We start from the raw sequence: 21149 nt of genomic DNA, 5'->3' as shown, positions 1-21149 counted from the left end.
GCAAAGGAATGATAGCATCAGATTGACTTCTGTCAGCGATCACCTATGCCGCTGTGCAGAGGGCAGACTCCAAGCGGAGCACCAGTCCGTGCAAAGAGACCGCTGTGCCTGTTCCAGTGGTCCGGGGAAGTTGGAGAGGGGGGTGATAGGTTCAAGATAGATTTAAGAGGTAAATGTGGGAGACTGGATGAGGGATAGCAGAGAAGATGTCAAGGATGACTCCGAGGTTTCCAGCCTTTGTAATGGGACAGATGGAGCAGCAGCCACTGAGATGGGAAGACGTAATTTGGGGAGATAAACATCATGTGGTTAGTTCTGGACATTTTGAGTTTGAGGGACCTCTCCCAGTTCTGTAATTCCAGCCGCCTCCTGGTTATCTGTACTTGACTAATTTATCATAACCTTCAAGCCAGTGTGTCTCGAAGTGACAGTGTTAATCTTTCTCCAAAACCCCTTTCTGTGTTTTTCCCATCTCTTGCTGGGATCACATCTCCTGTCTAGGCCTAAATCTGAGTCCTTGCTGATGCTTCCCCAGTGGCTCATGTCTCCTTTTGCTTCCATCTTAGGTCACTCCACATTCGGGTTCTTGCCTTAAATCAGTAGCTTCCAGGGTTCCCAGGATTGGGTGTGGTCCCTTCCTTGCTACTGCACAGCGCTCAGTACTGCCGAAGGGATCTTCAGAAAGCACTGGTCTGTCCTTGCGCTTCTCTTCTCGAAACACATTCCAGGGATCCCAGTCACCCTGATCCAAGCCCTGGGGTGCTCCCAAGGAATTCCCCTGCCACCCTGTCATAAGCCTGACCAGCTGTTTTGTTGTGTTGTGTTTTATTTTTTATAAACTTCCCATGCTTTCCCACATGTGTGGCTGATGTCACTGTTACTTGCTATTATTCCGTCCTGTAAGGCTCGTCTGTAACATTGCCGTTGCCACAGAACCTTCAGGAGAGCCAATCGATAGGAAATTGTTCTGCCCTCCTCTGACGTCTCATCCTGTTAGTCTGGATGTGGGCTGTGTTTTGTTTTGTTTTGATGGCTCTTTGTACTTGCAGCCTGGCATCGCGGCTCTTTGGGTACACATGTCCCATCTCCCATTCGCACGGCACTTGTATCTTATTTATCTCTGTGTTTCCTAGTGTCCAGGATGGTTTCTGCTACTCAGTAGACACTCGAGAGAGATGGTAAATGAAGTCATCTTTTTTAGATTGTTCTGTTTACTTCTCAACTATTTCAGATCCTTAGAGGTGCAGAATTTTGAGTTCAAGGGACCTTTGAGAGTTCTTCACTATTTAATGATACTTAGATAGTAACAACTCAGGGTTCTACAGAGGTAAGCTAATTTTCCTATTTCTGGATCTTCCAGTTTGGCCTGCTGGGTTGTCTGATCTCGAACCTGTCATTCGGGGAGAACATGGCAAGGACCCTCATTAAACTGTGGGCACCTGTGGTCAGGAACTGGCCAGCTGTCCTCAGTTGTCCCATTTTCTGGGTTGTGTTGGGTCAGGGTTATCAGAGCTATAGAATTTCCTCTATTCAAGGACAAAGAGTGGTTAAGGTCTCATCTTTTTTGTTTACGTTCTTGCTTCCATGTTGATCTTAGGGTATTGGACTTTTATTTAGTGTCTAATCTGTGTGTTTCCGGGTGTAAGTTTGACATTTAGGAATACACTTGGGCACTTGTAAATCTCAGTCCAAACAGAACAGATTTCCTGTGGTATGTTTTTAATAACTAGATTGTATTGAGAAGTAAACATGTTATAACACACAGCTGTATATGTACACAGTTACTGAGCAGTGTCTTTTTTTTTCTCTAGGCATTTGGATTTTAGTCACACAGTGAGGTGTCTCACCCCGTGGCCACAACTAAAAAATGCCTCCTTGGGGGTACGAAGGGAAAGACCCGTAGCTGCTTGTGAGAGTGCACGGATCTGCTGCATTTGCAGAGCAGTTATGTCTTCCAAACATGAAGATATTCTTTGTGATAATTATGATGAATTTCATTGTTTTCTAGCTACCATGTGACAGGCTTAAGTCCATGATCTATAATCATCCCTACTTTACAGATAAACGTGGCTGCCCAGCGAATAAATGTCAAAACTCCGCTCGAACCAGTTTTGTTTAGTGTAAGAGCTTGCACTCTTTTCCCTATACCATGGTGACTGTGCTCTTGCGCTTTCTTTAACTTTCTATTTTGAAATAGTTATGAATGCTTGAGAACTTGGAAAACTAGTGCATTACCTAGCTTCTCCAGTCACTATATTGCTTGATCAAAACCAGGAAATTAATGGCACCGTACGGTTAACAGACTCTGACCGCACTTGAACTTTACCACTGTTTCGTGCACTCATTTTCTCGTGGGTTTCTGCATTTAATTCTGTGCCATTTGATCTCATGTATAAAATCATGGAGTCATGCACTGACAATCAAGATCTGCGACTGTTGCTGCCCCTGTATAATCACACCCTCCTTCCCCACACCCCATGGCAACCATTTCTCTGTTCTCCCTCTCCATAATTTTATCACTTCAAAAATGTCATAAACGGACTCCTGCAGTATGTGATCTTGTGAAATTGGCCTTATCTGCTACTCGGCATGGTGCCTTTAAGAGCCCTCTGTGGCGTCGTGCGCATCCATAGTTCCTTGTGTTTTTGTAGCTGAGTAGTAGGGCCATAGCATGGACGCACCCGATTCTTAGACTTTTTGAATTTCTAGAATACCCATGAGCTATATTTCTACTCTGTAAAGAAATGCTTAGTTTTTGTACTGTACAAAGGGGAAGGATTTCAAGTAGAACCCAAACTTTATTTGTATCCCCCCAAAGGAACATCTTCTAAAGAACAGAACTTCAAGAAGCACCTTGAAAGTATTCTCTTTATTATCAAAGTCATCGCAGCACTCAGGACAACATGGGACTTAACCAATTTCTGTAGGCCTCCTTGTCTTTGTCCATGTGGATATGTATCTTACATTACTGTAGTAATTGTATTTTGTATTTTGTAGTATTTTTGCTTTTTTCCACGTAAGCTTATTTTTCCACGCACTGTGATTATTTTCGGCGCTGCAGGCTTCGTCCTTCAAGCTGACTAACGGTCGTTTTCTCCACACTGACGGACCCTTTGGCTCCGCTGAGCATCTCCACATATGTAACTGTTTGTCCTCTTGTGCAGTAGCTGTAAGATAAGCTCTTCAGAATGCAGTTACAGAGTCAAAAGGCTGGGACCATTTGTCTGGCTCTTTTGATGTGTGTTCCCAGACCTTGGCTCAAATCTCAACCCTTCCCCCTATTTACCAAGCAAGTTACTGAAGCTTTCTAAAGCCTCGATTGCCACGTCGGGAAACGGGAATACTACACCAACATCTGGAATGGCCGGGAGGATAAAATCCAAACGATGAGGCATGTGGAGCCCCCGTCACGTGCGGAGCCCCCGTCACAGCACCTGGCACAGGTGACTCACTCCATGTGTGGCAGCTGCTGGCAGCTCGTGATGACCGTGGTGTGACATCATGAATGTGATTCTGGCTCGCCAGCGCCTGTACAGACCCCTTGCGCCCAGCATTGGATGAGGAATGATGGAGAGGCATTGCTGTGCATTCAGGCCCTTCTTGGGTGGGAGATGCACCCAGGCCTCAGCTAGGTGCTACTTCCAGATGTTTGGTTCCAGGTTTGGAGAGAACACGGACCTGTGCATTTCCGGCAGATATGGGAAAGCACATGGCGCAGCCGCAGTCTGAACCAAGCCTTGTAGAACTTCGGAGGTCGGGAGTGGTTGGTTGTGTTCTGTCTACTCAGGAAGCAGAGCTTTGTTAGAGGTGGTGTTTGCTGGACCAGGGCTTAAGCCATGGGGAGACATCTGGTAGTTGGGGAACCTAGATCACCCTGGGCAAAGAGAACACCATGCACGGAAGCGCAGAGGCCTGACTGTAGACTGTGCTTGAGGAATGGTGAAGGTTGTCACATAGTTGGGAGTGCGCACCGGCGTGGGAGAAAAGCCTGCGGAGGCCAGCTGGAAGTGACAGCACGGGGCCCTGGAATTGTGTCCCTAGGAGTTTGGTCTTGATTCTGTAGGCGCCGCAGATGTTCGGGGGTGCGTCTTGGTTGCGTAACTGGCTGTTCTCATGCTTGCTCTTTCATGTGTGATCTGTACCCTGTTTTTGTTCATAGAAAGTGGTAAAAGGGGCCAAGGTAAAAGTACCCTAAAGCATATGGTTTTTTGAAAGTGGTTTTGGTGTTTTAATGATACGGAAATATTGACTTTTGCATTTTTGTCCATTACAGGATTCTGCTCTAATACTTGATGTCCCTCTGGGTGTGATCTCCAGAATTGAAAAAATGGGAGGCGCGACAAGTAGAGGCGAAAATTCCTATGGTCTAGATATTACTTGTAAAGTAAGAGATCCAGTACTTTCTTATGTGAAAAAAGACACATTAGTGTTCAATGATGAGTAACAGTTAATGGGGGTTTACAAAAAAAAAAAATCAAAGACCCTGGTTCATCTAAGGCCCAGGAATGGTCCTTCCCTCATGATCAGGCTTCTAAAACCTCCTGGGGAAGTAGTTCCTATTAAAGAGACCTGCGGGGACTCAGACCTGTCCTTCTGTCAGCTTAACTGGATGGGAAGAAGACTTTATGGATAGAATTTTCTCACTTTCTAGTTTTTGCCCGAGTCTGCTCCCAGTGTCCCATTACGTGACGTGTTACCAGCTGGACACCTTCATACCGTGAAAGGAAAGAAAATTGCGAGAGATTTTACCCTCCGTGAATAGGATATGCCTCTAACAACCTTTTTAACTTTTGCTGAGTTTTCAGAGGTAATGTTTTGCCTGCCGTTTTGCGTTGGCACAGTGGGTAGCAGAGATTTAATGATAATACCATTTACTCAGCTGTAATAGTAACTGTTCATTGAGCATCTGTGTCGGTGCAGACACGTGCTAGGTGGCGTCTCCATTTTATCCTTATGAAGCCTTGAGCCTAAGAAGAGTTCGGTCACTGAGCTGAGATTACCCGACAGATGTCAAGGTTGGGATCCAAATACACTTTGTAGACAACGGGGTAAACCTTCTGGCAAGAATACGTCCTTTCCAGGTATTATGTGTCAGATGGTTACAATCCGAATAGAATAATAATAGAATAGAATTATGTCCAGTCCCAGAAGGAGCTGGAAGGGGTGTGGAGGTCATCCGTTCCAGTGGTTCTCACAGCTAGATCTGGGAGATGTGACCTTGGCTCAGGCACTGTGATTTCTTAAAACTCATCTCCTGTAGTTTTGTTTTGATAATGAATATGGTATCTTCATTTTATTGTCTCCGGTTTATAAAATTGGAAGACGGACTAGTACACTCTATCACAAAGCAAAGGATTCTTTGGTCATTAAGCCTGAACTGAATTCCCTATCACCACCCACTTTGGCTTCTTTTGGTTTTTGTTTTAATCCAGGCTACCTTAAATGCCTTATTTATGATCCCAGCTACTGTCTTCATTTTGGGGCCTAGAAATACAGGGATTTACTTTGAAGGAAGTGAAGTTTTGCATATTGTGTAAAGGGATCTATGGGAGTAGAGCGTTATGTTACAGTACTCAAAGGAAAATGGGATTGCTAATATTGACAACCGTGAAAGTGACTCTCATTCTAATAGAATTTTTTTTCAAAGTGCTGTTTGTTGCCTTGTCAATAGAAAGAATTTGTATTTAAATATCAGTGTCCCCAAAGTTAATACGATAAAGCACATTCTTATCCTTTGACTGTTTATTATAAAGACAAGAGGCTTCGGGACAACTCACCAGGCATGACTCGCAGATGTTACACATACCTGTAGTTTTTGGAATTAGCGCTGAGCCCAAAGATGACGGCCTAGAACAGTGTTGGAGCTCAGCCTCTTCATTCTGTTATCTCCCTGGGAGAGGCAAGTCCCATGTCCTCAGAAGCAGACCCGAAGGTGATAGAAAAGGAACCTGCTGTGGTGGGGCGGTCTCGCAGAGGTCAGCCCCAGCTGGGGTCTAGAGCTCTAAGACCACTGTTGCTCCAGGGAGATGGGTTGTTCTAAACCCTACAGATCTGGTCCTACTAGCTCTGGGCATGGGGATTTCTGCTCACCAGCAGTGCCTTTCAGCTGGGGGTTGTAAGTCCCAGTGGATATCGTCTAGCAGCAGAGGACAAGGTAGCTCTGAATATGTGAATGTTTACCCCCAGGCACCACACCAGCCCCTGCTGACAACTTGGAGCCTTAAGGGGCAGGGGAGATGAAGCCAAACCTTAACCACCAACAAACCTCCTGTCGACTTCCATGCCTCGCCCGTGTTTACTGCTTTAAAGGCTGTGGTATTTTGAGGTCAGCAGCGATGGGTGGTGTTTCTCTAGAGATGAGTTGTAGGAATGAAGTCTCCATAAAGCAGCCCTTCTGTATGGTTGTGTGGCAGGGGGGTGTTTACTCAGACTCGTTTATTACAGCGAGGCTGGGTGCATCGCCACGTGACCCACTTGTCAGACAGGCCGAGGTGGGGCTGTGAGGCTCTTTGGCTGCAAGGCTCTTTCTCAGGGGCCCTCCCCTGAGGAGTCAGCCTTAAGGAGGCTGACTTCAGGTGGAACTTACCACTTAGGATACGCTCATATTTCTGTCGTAGATTTGGTGAGCTGCCGCCCGTGAGTCATTTGTCTTTTCCATTTCAATTTTCTTATTGGCAAGATGAGGTAGTAATTCTTTCTGTCCTTTAATTACATCTGAATCAGATGGCAACCAGAAGTTGCTTGAATCACTTGTGCTTTGGCACACAGAAAGCAGTTGTTGGAATCACGGATGGCTCAGAATAAATGGTTATCTAGAAATGGCCGAAATTCCGGCCAAGTGGTTAAGAACAGTGATGGTAGGGAGTTATCAGCTGACCCTAGGCTGTGAGGAGGAAAGATGCACACAGGTCTTCGAGCCCCATGGAGCCTCCGCTGCCCAGCGCTGTGCTGGTGGCTCGGTTGTAAAATCCTCTGGAGGCATGTCATCCCACTGAAATGATTATTCCCTTTCATTTGACTACTGCTTTGCATCATGAGCCAACAGCTAATATCCTAGTTTCCTTGGAATATGTTGTGAATTGGTTTTTGGATTTTATTCAGTTCTGTGCTTCTAGAAATGAAAGCACAGAATCCTAGAGGTAGCAAGACCCAGTAGATGCCATCTGTATAGAGAGTGAGCAGTCTTGGGTCACTCGGTCAAGGTCTTCGGGTCTAGTTCTTCATACTACCTCTGCTGCCAGTGGCATTCTGGGATGCCCCGTATGTAGCAAGGCCTTTGCTAGTCCTTTGTGCCAAAGGCTTAGGAAACTTTACCTTTGCTCCTGAGATGCTACATGAAAAAACACTTTGAAAAAATGTAAAGATCGTGACATCCAAAAGGACAGGGACCAACCCAGCCTCCTCCTTCCCGAAGTCCCCCAGGGTCCCGATGGAGCTCATTTTTCCGAATTGAATTGGTATTTTGAGTGTTCAGCCACTCGGTCATAGCACCGTGATTGATTCAGGAGACAACCTGAACAACTCTGGCTTTAAAAGGAAGACAGAACGTTATATATTTGATAGGTGATGCAACTTGATAGTTAAGGGAGCTTTTGTTGTCGTTGTTTTTGGTTTGGTTTCAGTGTATGAGAAGCTTTTCTTGCTTAGCAAAGAGATATGTATTGAAAACCCCTTTTAGAATCCAGTTCTGAGCATTAGTGTTTAGTTCCTGAAAGCACAAGGAACAATGTTGGTGATGGAACACCTGGATGAGAGCGCGGTGCCAATCATTTCCTGATTTGTTAGACTGAGATGTGAGAGGAGCATGAGGGAGAGGGAGAGAGCTTCCGTATTTTCGTGACATGTTTGACAATTTTGAGCTCACATGTGATAGCAGGTACACATTTGAAAAGTTCTGTGAATAAAATACTCTTTTATAGTGAAAATACCACAGAAACCAGTTGAAGGAGACACTGTAGTTGGTATGCAAGGCCAGGTTTGATTTTTCTTGTTAGAAAATGATTTTAGCTCTGTCTTTTCTTTAACACTAGTTGCTTTGTCTTTACATTCATGACCGCAATGGGAGTATTTTGAGGTGTTCTTAAACTGGATATTTCCAAATGTCACACAAAAACAAAGTGATTTTCTTAGTAATCTAGATTAACTGCCCTTCCAGGTAAGTGAATCTTCCGCTCCTTTAGTTGAAGAGATTTTTTGCTAAGGATTGTCACTTTATCTGAAGACTGAACTGTCAAATTTCTCTGTTTCCCCCCCTCCCCCCAGGACATGAGAAACCTGAGGTTCGCGCTGAAACAGGAAGGCCACAGCAGAAGGGATATGTTTGAGATCCTCACAAGATACGCCTTTCCCTTGGCCCACAGTCTGGTAAATTCCAGGGTTCTCCGCAGCGCCGGGAGGTTCTCGGGTGTCTCGCCTTTCATTTACTCTCTGCGCCGCGCTCCCCGGCCTACTGTGAGTGCCAGGGTGTTTATTAAAGGTGATGGAAGCATTCCCAGGAGGAGCAGGCCTCTCCTCTGCTAGTCTGTATGGGATGGCCCCGCCCAGGTGACTGAAGCGTCACCCATGGCAGCCTGTGCTCTCCCTCCCCCAGCACACCCCCAGCCCTGGCTCATCCTCTGCAAAGCCAGGAGGCCATGAAGCGGACGTGGGTGCCTTCCTTCGGCCACCAGGCCTTGCTTGCATCCTCTCTCCCCACTCCTTCTCCCCTGCTTGGCTCTAAACAGACTTGGAGGCAACTGCCTGCTAAGGGAAGAACAAGGAAATAATTCTTTAAAAAAAATATGCGTGTGAGTCTAGGATAAGTCCATGCCATTGCATGGACTGAAGGGGTTGAAGAAGATCATTTGTAATGCAGCCCTTCTCCCTGAGGCTGTCTTTTAGGTATTTTGGCGATAAGGGCCTGAGATTTTTTTTTTTCCCCTGGTGAGACAAGGTTTCTCTCTTCCCAAATTTCATTAACAGTTGTTCCAGGCAAAGGAAATTCATGGTTGATGGAAGGGACGATTATACAAAAACTGGAGGTCTAGAAAGATTTAGGGAGTACTCCTCATGAGTCATGTGTTGATTACAGATTCAAATGTAATGCTTAAAACAAATGTAATGATACAGAGTTGAATACATTTTCAGCCTTTTCTCAGTTTTTGATTAAATGTGTGATGTAAAACCTATTTCAGTACTTAACAATTTCTTTAACGATTAGGGCAAAAGAAAGTGAGAATGTAAGTCTTATCCATGAAAATTCAGTTAGGGAACATGTTCTATCTTGAACTTTGCGTATCTGGCCCCAAATTATCAGAAATTTGAAGAATGGCTCACAGAGCAGGTTTGAAGAAGCAGAGGCCTCAGTCCGTCTCCTGTAAGATCCCCTTTCTCTGACATCTTTTGTCTCTTTTAGGGTTTACTCCCCGAAAAAGGCAAGTATTAGAACCGCTTTCTCCTAAACTACCGGCCCATCTCTCGCCTCCAACTACACCTCTGGAAAGAACATTCTAGTCTGTTCTTGTCTCTGGTTTATTCATTCCTCCAACCCATTTTGGTATCCGGCTTCACTGTAGGCACCTTCCTGGAACGGAGGCCCTCTTAATGGCCAAATCGAGTGGCTCACTTCATTCTTCATTCTGTTTGCTCTTCCCCCGGCATTCAGTGGTTTGGAGCACCCCATTCCAGCCAGTCCTGGTCTCTGTGTTACTCTGTTACCTTGACTGTCCTTCCCAGTCTCCACTGCTCCTGTCTTTTCCTTCGTGGACCATCTCTACGGTGGTCCCCTTTCAGCTGCCCACTCACGTTACTTGCTTGCCTTGATGGTTTCGTTTCATCCCATCGCGTAAGCTGTCATTGCTGTATGGGTGATATCGAAATCCAGCCCCGACACTGGCCTCTGATGGGCGTCACCAGCCTAACTCTCGGACATCTTCCTCTGGAAGTCCTCGAGCCTCACAGGCTTGTTCTTCCCCAGCCCCCTCGCCACTACATGCCGCAGCTCAGTGAGCAGGATCCCCAGTTGCTCAGGTTTGAGAACTTAAAGTCAAGTGTCTTTGTGTCCCCATGCCTTGCCTCCCGGAGCCACATCTGTTCCAAATCCTGTAGGTTCTCCTCATCAGTGACTCCCCCATGGTTCTTCCCGTTTCTCCTTGGCCTTCCTGTTTGAAGCGGCGCTTCCCGACTGGCTTCTCTTCTTTCAGTTTCTGTCCTTCCGATGTCACGTTCACGGTGCTGCCAGTGGTTTTGTCACTGAACTGCAATCATGTCACAGTGCCCCACTCTCCGTAAAAACAAAAACAAACTCGGTGACTTCCCACGGCTTATACTGTACACTCCAAGCACACAGGACTGTCTGTGCTCCTCTGATATACACAGAACTTTCTCAGAGCGGAGTCTGGTTTCTCTGTCCCCTGTACCTGCAGGCTCCTTGTCTCTTTAAAGCCCATCCTCCACCGCCTTGCTGAGCCCTAAGTCCTTTTATATACCTGTGGTGCCCCCCCCCGTCCCCCCTGCAGGATTTGTCTTGCCTCTGGCTTTGCAGGTCCCTCTGTGAGAGCACGTACCTCAGTCCACCTTACGTAATAATTATGTAGGAATTGCCTGCCCCCTGCTATACTCTGGGCTTATCAAGGTGGGGAGCTGCCATTATTTCTCTCTCTCACCTCACCATAATGACTTCTGCATGGGGGTTGTATAATGATGGCTTTTTTTTTTTTTTATTGAACTCAGGTTTAGTAGCAAGTGAAGGAAAAATCCATTTTATGGAAACATACAGGACACATTTCTGGATGTCGTGGATTTAGCACCAGAGCCTGGGGGCGCAGGGCGCTGTCGCTGGAGCAGTCGGCACAGAGTTGCCTTCTCGTCTGCGCTTCCTGGCGTCAATTTTTGTGCCTGCACTAGAAGTCCTTGCTTCTTCCTTGGGAAATGACAAACTTGAGAAAAAAATGTCAGCCAGATTGCTTATACAAAGTTTTGGAAAATTATATTCCCTAACTTTTAACCACTCAAAGTCATCTCTAAAAAAAAAAAAATTAAACTAGTCACTGGAACAAGACAAGATACAGGTAGAAACAGATCAGCTCTTGCCATGGCTTTTGGATTGTCACCGTGTGCAGCTGTCTTGTGAATCAGCTTCATTTCGGGATGCTGTGTTGGGTGGCGCCGGGGAGCAGGAGGAGGGGATGAGGGAATAAAACCTAGTCCCGTTCGGAGATGTGACAGAAGTGCTAGGACACATGTGTCTGGCCCCCAAATGGAAGAGTTACCTTCATGCTGTAAGAGAAATGCAGAGGAAGTCCACTGGGGAGTCCCAGGGAGAAGAGAACACGTCCAGACTGCATGGTAAAGCCTGCATGAAGTTTGAGTCATTTGGGTTGAGCCTCGAACGATGGTCATCCTTTCCGGTGGAGGAAGTGGAGTTGCAGGCAGAGGCGAGACCCTGACCCTCGGCACAGCGGAGGAAAGCGGGGCGCGCTGCGGAGTGTTCACGAGGGTGGCCGGGCGCTCTGTGGTCGGAGCGTGGGGAGGAGGAGCTCTGGGCTCGTGCGGTGGATGGTCTTAGCTCTGCTAGGGAAGGAGCTAATAACCGGAGATGTGGTGGAGACCTGCGGAGGGTTTTGGAGTGAGTGAGAACTGGACACAAGGTCATGCAGACTAGGCTGGAGCAGAGAGCTCGTGGAGCCTGGAGGTGGGGGCAGTCCGAGGGTCAGGCGAGAGGGCCACAGTGCCTGACCTAGGACACAGTGGTGCCGGTGGCCAGGCGGGGTGGGGGATGACAAGCTTGGGCGATGACAAGCTTGGGCAGCAGCTTGGTGAGAGAGGACAGTGAGGGAAGCTGAATGAATCATCCTTCCCTCTGGGGTTTGCAGGTTGAGGGGTGAGGAGGATGGGGCGCTGTCGACAGAGCAGGAACATCAGACAGGGATTTTGTTTGAGGAAACAGGTGGAAGACAGGACGAGGAGGGAGGGATGGGGAGTTCTGTGTTTTGTTCGTGTGGCCGTTAGCGTTGTGACTTTTTGACAGAATTGACAGCAGCGATTTTGGGTCTGCCCCTCAGAAAAGGGTCTAGAGATGTAGATTTGAAATCATGGTTCTTAGTCTGTTTGGAGCTATGCATTCCTTTGATAACATGACACAAATTATAGCTTCTCATCCCCTGATGAATGCACTTAAGTACAAAACTTTACATAGAATTTTAGGGTTCCAGCCCCTCTGAAGCTCATCCATGGGTCCCAGGTTAGGTAAGTAACCCTGGTGTGTAACAGAGAAGTCCAAACCAGTGTTTCGCTTGGAAGCTGAGGAAGGCAAACGAATGTTATCTGTGCGGAGCCTTGCCTCTTCTTGAGGCAACAGAGAGAAGGGACCTTTCTGAAGCAGGATCCCAGTTAAGGCAGAGAGGGATGGGGTTAAGCCCAGTTTTGGGAAGGAGAAGGAACAATTATTCCTCTGAGACAGGAGGGAAAGAAAAGTTTTCAAACTGCCACTGTGGGGAGTGCGAGAGTGTGCCAGAAAGGGATTTCCTGGAAGCCTAATCTAAGCCAGATTACATCGAACAGGACAAACATCCCTGCTTGGAAAACGTCACTTGGTTAATATTATTGAAAATGTTAAATCAGCTGCATATTATCTCAGTGATTTTTTTTAAATTGTAAGCATTTGAGGTTAGAAGTAAGCTTGCTGTTGTACCTGTGAAATGGTGTCTGAAAGCCAGAAGAGCTTTCCAAATCTAGCCGGAGGGTGAATGGTGTACAAGTGGGCTTTTTGCTCTCAGACCATCCCTTTGGCTCTGTCTGGCCTCTTTCCCCATTAGCATTTTCACTGCTCAGTGTGTTCAAGTTGGGACTTAAACTTTGAGTTGAACTTGAGCAGGTTAGCCACACATAGTCGACCCTAGCCTATAAATTTGCTGGTTTCCGTATTCTGTCGGTCCAGTCAGACTTGGACATTGTTCCCGTAACATTTTCTACTTCAGCCCAAGTGTTTGTTTGCTTGCTTTATTTTTATCTTGTCTTACAAACACTAGAAACTGTACCAAGTTCGCAAACTACCTTGTGACTCAACACTATTTCTAGATAAATGATACCTTTTTATAAGAAATGTGACAACGTTGGGGTGCCTGGGTGACTCATCAGTGGCTTAAGGGTCTGACTCTTGGTTTTGGCTCAGATCCTGACGTCGCGGTCCTGGGATTGAACCCCGGATCAGGCTTTGCACTCATCAGGGAGTTTGCTTGAGATGCTCTCTCTCTTTTCCCCTCTGCCCTGACCCCCGCCTCAAAAAATAAATAAGTCTCGAAAAAAAGAAATGTGTCAATGGTTCTGACGTAATTTTTCAAAGGCAAGAACGGAAACTGTATAGATCTGATTAGAGCCTGACAGAGCTACCAAAGAGAGTAATTAGTTGTTGGGGTGGCTCATTCAATGCCAGAGTTCTTCTTTCATTGATTTCCTTTATTGTTTGCTCATTTCCCACCTTGGGATAACCAGAGAGAATATAAATTTCAGATGAGTGTTTAACTGTTAATCCCAACATATTACTGAGTCATGAAATCCATTTACTAGGTTGCAACCAGCATTTTTAAATGGACTAGAAGAAAAAGTACTAAGAGCATAATACGTACCACGGGCACATGTGGTTTTGTCAGACATTTGTTTCAGAGGTGTGTGGTGTGTGTGTGTGCAGGGAGGTGGTCATGGTGCAAAGTGTATGGCTTTATGTTAATCATAATCTAGAAAGTTTGAAAAACAACCTTTTAGGTAATGCTCAAATACATAGAATAAAATGGGCTTAGAGTAAATTTAGGTTAGTAAAGGCACTTTCATCTGTCTTGACAGCTACAGGCATGCATGGACTTTCTTGAATTTTGTTGAAATGAAGGGCTTGAGTTTTGACAAAAAACCATGGAGTGTCTCAGAGTCCACAGTCTCTCATTGTTTGTCTCCCCCTCCGATTTCCCCCAACTCACAACTGAGGGTTTTGGAAGGGGGACAGTGGGGGGTGGGGTGAGCCTGGTGGTGGGTATTAAGGAGGGCACGTATTGCATGGAGCACTGGTTGTGATGCATAAATAAGGAATTTTGGAACACTGAAAAAAATAAAATATGAAAAAAAAATATCATGGAGTAGGGAGCCTCATATAGGGAAGTGGAGAGCTGGAAGGAATGGAGCCTAGGACGCGGTAGCCAGACTCATGGCAGCCACGGATGAGGGAGAGCCTGGGAGAGGACTTGTTTACAGAGTTTACCAGCAAGGTGCGTGCTCACAGCACATGCTAGGCAGTCCAGCGGCCCATGTCTGAATCTGGCTCAGTCACTTACCTGCTTGACAACTTGGGAAGCCATGTAATATTTACGTGCTTCAGTGTTCTCATCTGTAATGGGGGATAATCGTCTCCACCCCATAGAGTTTTTGTGAGGATTAAACATAAACTGTGTACAAGTGCCTGGCACACAGTTAAGTGTCCTTTGAATGTCTACTATGCAGTCGCGTGCCATTTTCCCAGCAGGTGCAGAGAAGAAGGATGATTGCCCCAACACACTTTTTCCCCCCAGAATATTAATAAAGTAATTGTGATAATATGTGAAACACTTTAAGGCCCATAAAAGAAAGATGCCATGTGGATAAGGTTACTATCCTTATTAAGAAACCATTGGTTCGGGGCGCCTGGGTGGCTCAGTGGGTTAAGCCGCTGCCTTCGGCTCAGGTCATGATCTCAGAGTCCTGGGATCGAGCCCCACATTGGGCTCTCTGCTCAGCAGGGAGCCTGCTTCCTCCTCTCTCTCTGCCTGCCTCTCTGCCTGCTTGTGATCTCTCTGTCAAATAAATAAATAAAATCTTAAAAAAAAAAAAAAGAAACCATTGGTTGTACTTGGATAAAGGATTGGTTGGAAGTCTTAAATTTCAGTGTGTTAAATGCAGAAAGCATCTTAACTAGAAATGTGACATAGGGCAGCAGTGATCGTCTTTAGAAAAGGTCTCCCATTGTTTCTTCGGTCCACCTTTGGAGGCCGGGCAGGCCTCCCGCTTCCAGGGTAGCGCGGCGCATTTGGGCCTGTATGTCCCCGCGCTCTGTACTTTCCTGTGCCATTCTGGAATAAGCTCTTGGGCATCACAGTGTTTTCTGCCTCTTGTTACACTGTGAGCTCATCAGCACTCGTGTGGTTGCAAAGGTTTTTGGTGTTTTGTTTGCTTTGATAAACTTGACCTTTGGGTGGGTGGTAGGAATAGGCACAGGAGATCAGATTGCTGGCTGTGCTTTTGAGAGTGGGAGACAGCTGGGCTTCGGAGACTTCTGCGGAGACCAGCAGCCCTCCGCACGGATGGCGTGGCACTTCTGCGGCGGGCAGCGCAAGGGGAGAGGTGCTCGAGACGGCCGCCGCACCTTCCAGGAGAGGGTCCCGCTGCGCGTGCTGGCGTTTGAGATGGCTGCCTTCACTTCTCAAAATCTTAGCCGCTCACTTCTTTTTGCCTAACTTTGGTGAACCACATCAGAACTTGTCCCCACCGCTTAAGCACTGTGTCATTTCCACCTTGTGTCCACTCTGGCTCCAATCCAATTCTACTTGCTTTTAAAACTGATTGCATGAAAATTACTGAAGCGGGTGACGGGGGCGCACATCTTTTCAATTGCCCAAATGAGAGTAGAGGATCCTGTGAATAGGCAATTAAAGTGAGGGTGCTCTTCCCCGGCCCTTCCGTTTTCAGTCCAGAATTGGGGACATTTTTAAAATTGCTTTGAGATTTTAAAAATCTCAGACTGAAATTTAGTGGACCTTCTAGGGTGGCCACGGAATAGATAAAAGCAAACAACTCATTTTCAGAGCAGCTGAAAGGAGAAGCGTACCGTGCATGTACGCGCGCGCACACACCACACCTACCTGCTTTTCGGCCTAGATGCGGCTTTGCCTAGGACTCTTTTTCGTGGATAAGCAGTAAGTGGCCGACTGAGGGTCTCACCTTGCTTCCTGCCCCCTCCAGGCCCTGCTCCTTGGTCTCGTTCGGTCTGTCTTTGGTCTCTCTTGGTCTCTTTCAGTCTCTTCCAGTCCCTCCCTTCTCCCGGCACTGTGCTACCCGCTGGACGGGCCCCACAGGGCCCTCCGTGGTCAGAAGGCCGGTGCTCTCCGCCCGCACGCACGGGCGCGGCAGCCACTCCCGACAGAGCTCTTCGGCTTCTCGCCCTCCCACGCCAGGGGAGCTGTTCTTTTGAATGGGACTCAAGACCCTGCAAGTACGCGAGCCACCTCTCCCTTCAAAGGTTTTTTAAACTACTGAGTAGCCACAAGAGGATGTTTGTAAAACATGTGAAGTGGGAGGTGGTCTGATACCCGGAGTGCCCTCTGGCTCCCGGGGTGTCATTTTGTGTCCTTGACTTTATCCGCTGTGGCGCTCTTTGGCCGGGCCTGCTCTGCCGAGTTCTTACCTGCTGGCTCGCGGTGCCTCATTTCCCGAAATGTCTTGTGCTTCTTGCTTCCAAACTCCTATTCCTCGGACCTTTGTGGGAATACTCGGGAGGCCAGGACCGGAGGCGGTTTGACGTTTCCTTCTGCCGGGCGTCTTAGGGCACTGCCAGTGTGGGGCAGTTACAAACTAGATTCCCTGTTTGACATGCTCTGGACCATCCCAAGTTTTCTGCAGAGCGGCTTTGTGGCTACAAATTGCCAGTGGGGGATAGCAGTGGAGACTTTTTTTTCTCCCTCGATCAACGCCCATGATCTGGACAGGTGACTTCCTTGGAGGCCCAGGTGCTTACTGCCTGCTTGTCCTTCCTGCGAGCTTGTACACACTTGGGAGGAGGCCAGCCTCTACTGAAGGCGGTTTGCAGGCTGATGCCCGTCTTGGCATCTTGGGTGGCCCTGGGCCTTCAGGTCCTCTATCTCCTGTACCCCAAGAGGCTGTGAAGAATCTATTCTGTGAGCACTCTGAGGTAAAGGCCAGCACTTTTCCCCCGCTGTTTGTGGTTAGTATTTAGCTTCTGAGTATTTGTTCCTCGCTGGCTAGCTCAGTAGAGCATTTTTTAAAAGGTTCCTGTTTTATCCAGCATTTAAAGATGCTTCCAGCAGAAGGCTCAGGGCCTCTATACCAGATGCCTCTCCCTGTAGCTTCTGAGATGGGAAGCGTCTGGCCCTCTACCTCTCTAGCTTCCTTGCAGGTTCCGCTGCTTCCTTCTGCTGTCCAAGTGTGGGTCCTCTAGAAGTCGGTTCTACCCCCTCCTTCTTGCTCTGTACCATCCCCTCGTCAGTCGCTCTCCCTCTCCTGTCTTCTGGCATTGCCCATCTGACCTGACTTCCAGATCCAAAGCTTCTGTTTCCCTTTAACAATCTAGAACTTCAACTGACACCAGAACGTTCCTTTAATATGATCTCTCCACTTTCCCTTAAACCTGCCCTCTGTGCTCCCAGTTTCTCATGGTATCTTCTCTTCCTCCAAAATCAAGGCCACCACTGGAAGATTTCCCTTTTCCTGAATGTTTACTGAACCCAGGGTTTTTGTCTCTTCTTTCTCAAGTGGTGGAATAGTACTTGGGCTGGTTTTCCTGCTTCCTGTCTGTCTCCTACCCAGTCCCCCCTTGCATGTCCTCTCCCTGGGACTCGGCTCTCATTCCCCCACCTCCCGAGACATTGGCAGTTCTTCCCTCTCTGTTCGTGTAAATGCATTTACTTTTGTGGCCTCACCTCTCAATTGTCCCCACTTTTTCCAACCCCCTCCTGCACTCTGGCCTCGTATTCGCGGAGTTTAGCTACCACTTACGCCTTTTTGTCATCATTGTTATTATCATGTCCAAGGTCATCTTACCCTTCCAGGCCCATCTCTCTAGAAGTAAGCTAGGCAATCTCTCTGGAGCCCCAAATGCTTTATCTGCGCTCTCCACTTTTCGTGACCAGTAGTTGTGCCCTCTTTGTCACTGTCCTTTGGAGAATTTCTGACCTGTTAAAGACAGTGCCTGTGTCTTACTCATCTTTTTCTCTACTTAATGCCTCGTACTGAGGTAGGCCCTCAGTAAATGTTTGTTGATAATATACTAAGGTCAGTAGAATGACTGAATTAAGAACCAGCAGCAACCAAGTCATCAGTAAGAATATTCTGTTTAGAAAGGGCGTTTATTCAACAAGCGCTACTTTATAATTTTAAAAATAGCTAATATGTGTCCATAATTGAAAACTTGGGACCTCTAGAAGGTAGTGTTACGGACTCAATGTTTCTGTCCTCCCAGAATCCTGTGCCGAAGCCTGAGCCCCCCAGTGTGATGGTATTTGGAGGTGGGGCTTTGGAGAGGTGATTAGGTTTAGATGAGGTTATGAGGAGAGAGCCCCAGGTTGGGATCACTGACCTTACAGGTAAAGGAAGGGACGAGAGCTTGTGCTCTCCATCACGTGATGTACAGCACGAAGGCCACCCTCTGTAAACCAGGAAGTGGGTCTCACCAGAACCCAGCCATGGTGACTCCTGGACCTTAGACTTTGCAGCTTCCAGAACTGTGAGAAGTAAATGTTCATTGTTTTAAGCCAGCCAGTCTGTGGTAACTTGTCATACTGGCTGAGCTAAGACAGGTATGTTGTGAGAATAGCCTGCTCCCAGCATCCTTCGCCCATCCCGTTCCCCTCCTCACAGATAACCCGTGTTTCCAATCTGTTACTGTCCACCCAGTGGTAGTTTAAGCCTGGTCATGTAACTTGTTAGTCATATTGTCCCCCTCTGACCCCAGTGGGAGTAAGCTGTGTGTTCTTCCATACCTTGCTTTTACATTTACCAAAAGCTACCGCGGGATGAGTGGGCCGCTTCACCGTCTTTATGACCTCTATGGATGGATACCGAGATCATCTCCGGGCGTCTGCCGCTACATAAACTGTGGTGGGTAACCTTGCACATAATCACTTTGTACGTGCTCGTGTATGTTGTAGGATAAGTCCTTAGAAGCACAATTACTGCTATTACCACATATCAGGAAAAGAAGACGTACTGGCTTCGCCCCCCACATGCAGTGCGTCCGAGCGCCTGTTTCCAGACATCCCCTCCAACTCTGTTCGTTTCCTGCAGCTGCAAGGACACATGATCACAAACTTGGAGGCTTAGAAAAACACCAGTCTGTCATGTTACAGTTCTGGAGGTCAAAAGTCCAAAATGGGTCTCACTGGGCTAAAGTCAAGGGGTGTGGTGCTGCGTATCTTCTGGGGATCTAGGGGAGAGTCCATTCCTTGTGTTTTCCAGCTTCTCGAGGCACCCACGTTCCTTCGCTCACAGCCTCTTCCTCTGTCAGAGCCGAAGCAGTGGTCGAGTCCTTCGAATTACTCTGACTTTATTCCATTGTCACTCTCCTTCTCTGATTCCCACTCTTCGGCCTCCTTCCACATCTCAGGACCCTTAACGATGACATTGGCACTCTTGGGATGTCCGGGGTATTCTTCCTTTCTTAAATGAGTCAGGAGATTAGAAATCTTAATTCCATTGGCAGCGTAATTCCTCTTTGCCATGTATGGTCATGTAACATGGGTCACGGGGAGTAGGACTACATCTCTGGGGGACTGTTCTGCCAACTGCACCAATCCAGGTTACTTCCGGATTTTTTTGATCTTCACTAATCTAATAGGTGAAAATGTGGATTCATGGTTTTATTTTGTATTTATCCTATTTGACTAGAATTAAATATTCTTTTTTTTTTTCTAGAGAGAGATCACAAGTAGGCAGAGAGGCAGGCAGAAAGAGAGGGGGAAGCAGGCTCCCTGCTGAGCAGAGAGCCCGATGTGGGGCTCGATCCCAGGACCCTGAGATCACGACCTTAGCTGAAGGCAGAGGCTTAACCCACTGAGCCACCCAGGAACCCCAGAATTAAATATTTTTTGGTTTGAGCTATTTGTATTTCTATTGATTGTCTGTGGCTTCTGCCTGTATTTCCTTTGGGATTTTGGTCTTTTGCTTGTTAATTGTAGGAGTTCTTTATGTAATGGCCATACTCATATTACGAGTTGCAAATATTTTCCCCATATGTCTTCTGACTATGGTGGCTTTTGCTATGGGAATTTTAAAAAATCTTTGTATTTATCAATTTTTTTCCGATGGGGGTCCCTATGATCATCCCAAGTTCGATGATTCATTCAGAGAATTCAGAATATTTAACATATAGTCACGCTCACGAGTGTGATTTATTATAGCAAAAACGTGTAGAGGAAAAGCAGCAAAGGGAAAAGGCACGTGGGTAAAGTCTGGGGGGAAACCAGGCACAAACTTCCAGAGTTTTCTCCCAGTGGAGTCACACAGGAGACACCTCTTCCTACAGCAACAACTTGAGACAACACTTGGGAAGTGTCACCAACACATGGGAAGTGTCACCAAGCAGGAAAGCGCAGCGCTGTCTGCCTAGCAGGTACCCGAATCACTGCATCTCAGGAGGAAAGCAGAGGTTAAGCATAAAACACGCTTATACAGGGAGCCGGGCTGACTTAGTTGGTTAGGTGACTGCCTTCAGCTCAGGTCATGATCCCGGAGTCCTGGGATCAAGTCCTGCGTCAGGCTCCCAGTTCCAAGGGGAGACCGCTTCTCCCTCTGACCTTCTCCTCTCTCATGCTCTCAGTCTCTCTCTCAAATAAATAAATAAAATAAAATAAAACACTTTTATACAGTTGAGGCACCATAAACCCTTCTTATCAGTTAGGGAGCGATGAGAACTCTCCCGAGAACCGAGCTTCCCAGGGGCCAGCTGAGGGCCAACCTCACGAGCAGACCTATCTCAGGAGAGCAGCTAGGCCTGCTAGGTTAAACTCTTGTCTGCGCAGTTTCCTTTCATAGCTTCTGGGTTTTACATCCCTGTTAGGGATGTCTTCCCTGCTCAGAGTTGTAGAATTATCCCTAGGATATTCCTTTAAAACTTCAGTTTCTTTTTTAAAATGTAAATATTTCACTGATTTGGAATTTATTCAGGGCTCCCGTGTACGATACCACCTTTATCGCACACACTTCTTTGTGTTTGATTTTGGAACATTTCTTTTCTTGCGTCAGTCACCCTTCAGGTACCAGTAACGTTCTTTTAACCATTGAGGCTTTATAAAATGGAAGGTCTGCTAGGGCAGGCCCCTCCTCCATCCTCCTCATCCTCTGTTTCATCCTTTCCTCTCTGTGTTTGCTCTCCAGGCATTTACACCATGCCTGCCGGCCTTATGGCTAGGTGTGGGGAG

The 21149-nt window shown here is 47.1% G+C and overlaps 1 protein-coding gene across 6 annotated transcripts in view; it reads left to right on the top strand.

The window, feature by feature from the left end:
- Nucleotides 1-21149, top strand: part of MTM1 (myotubularin 1) — a 92055-nt gene that overhangs the window by 34486 nt on the left and 36420 nt on the right. For 4 of the 6 annotated variants that reach the window (XM_047715845.1, XM_047715842.1, XM_047715847.1 and 1 more), the window contains 2 exons: nucleotides 4274-4384; nucleotides 8263-8364. In XM_047715845.1, the coding sequence (XP_047571801.1) occupies nucleotides 4274-4384; nucleotides 8263-8364 (213 nt within the window). The remainder of the gene's footprint in view (nucleotides 1-4273; nucleotides 4385-8262; nucleotides 8365-21149) is intronic. The other 2 variants (XM_047715848.1, XM_047715844.1) reach the window with 1 other exon arrangement.

The sequence above is a fragment of the Lutra lutra genome, chromosome X (genome assembly GCF_902655055.1).
Source record: "Lutra lutra chromosome X, mLutLut1.2, whole genome shotgun sequence".
NCBI lineage: Eukaryota > Metazoa > Chordata > Mammalia > Carnivora > Mustelidae > Lutra > Lutra lutra.
This window is presented reverse-complemented; position numbering and strand designations above follow the sequence as displayed.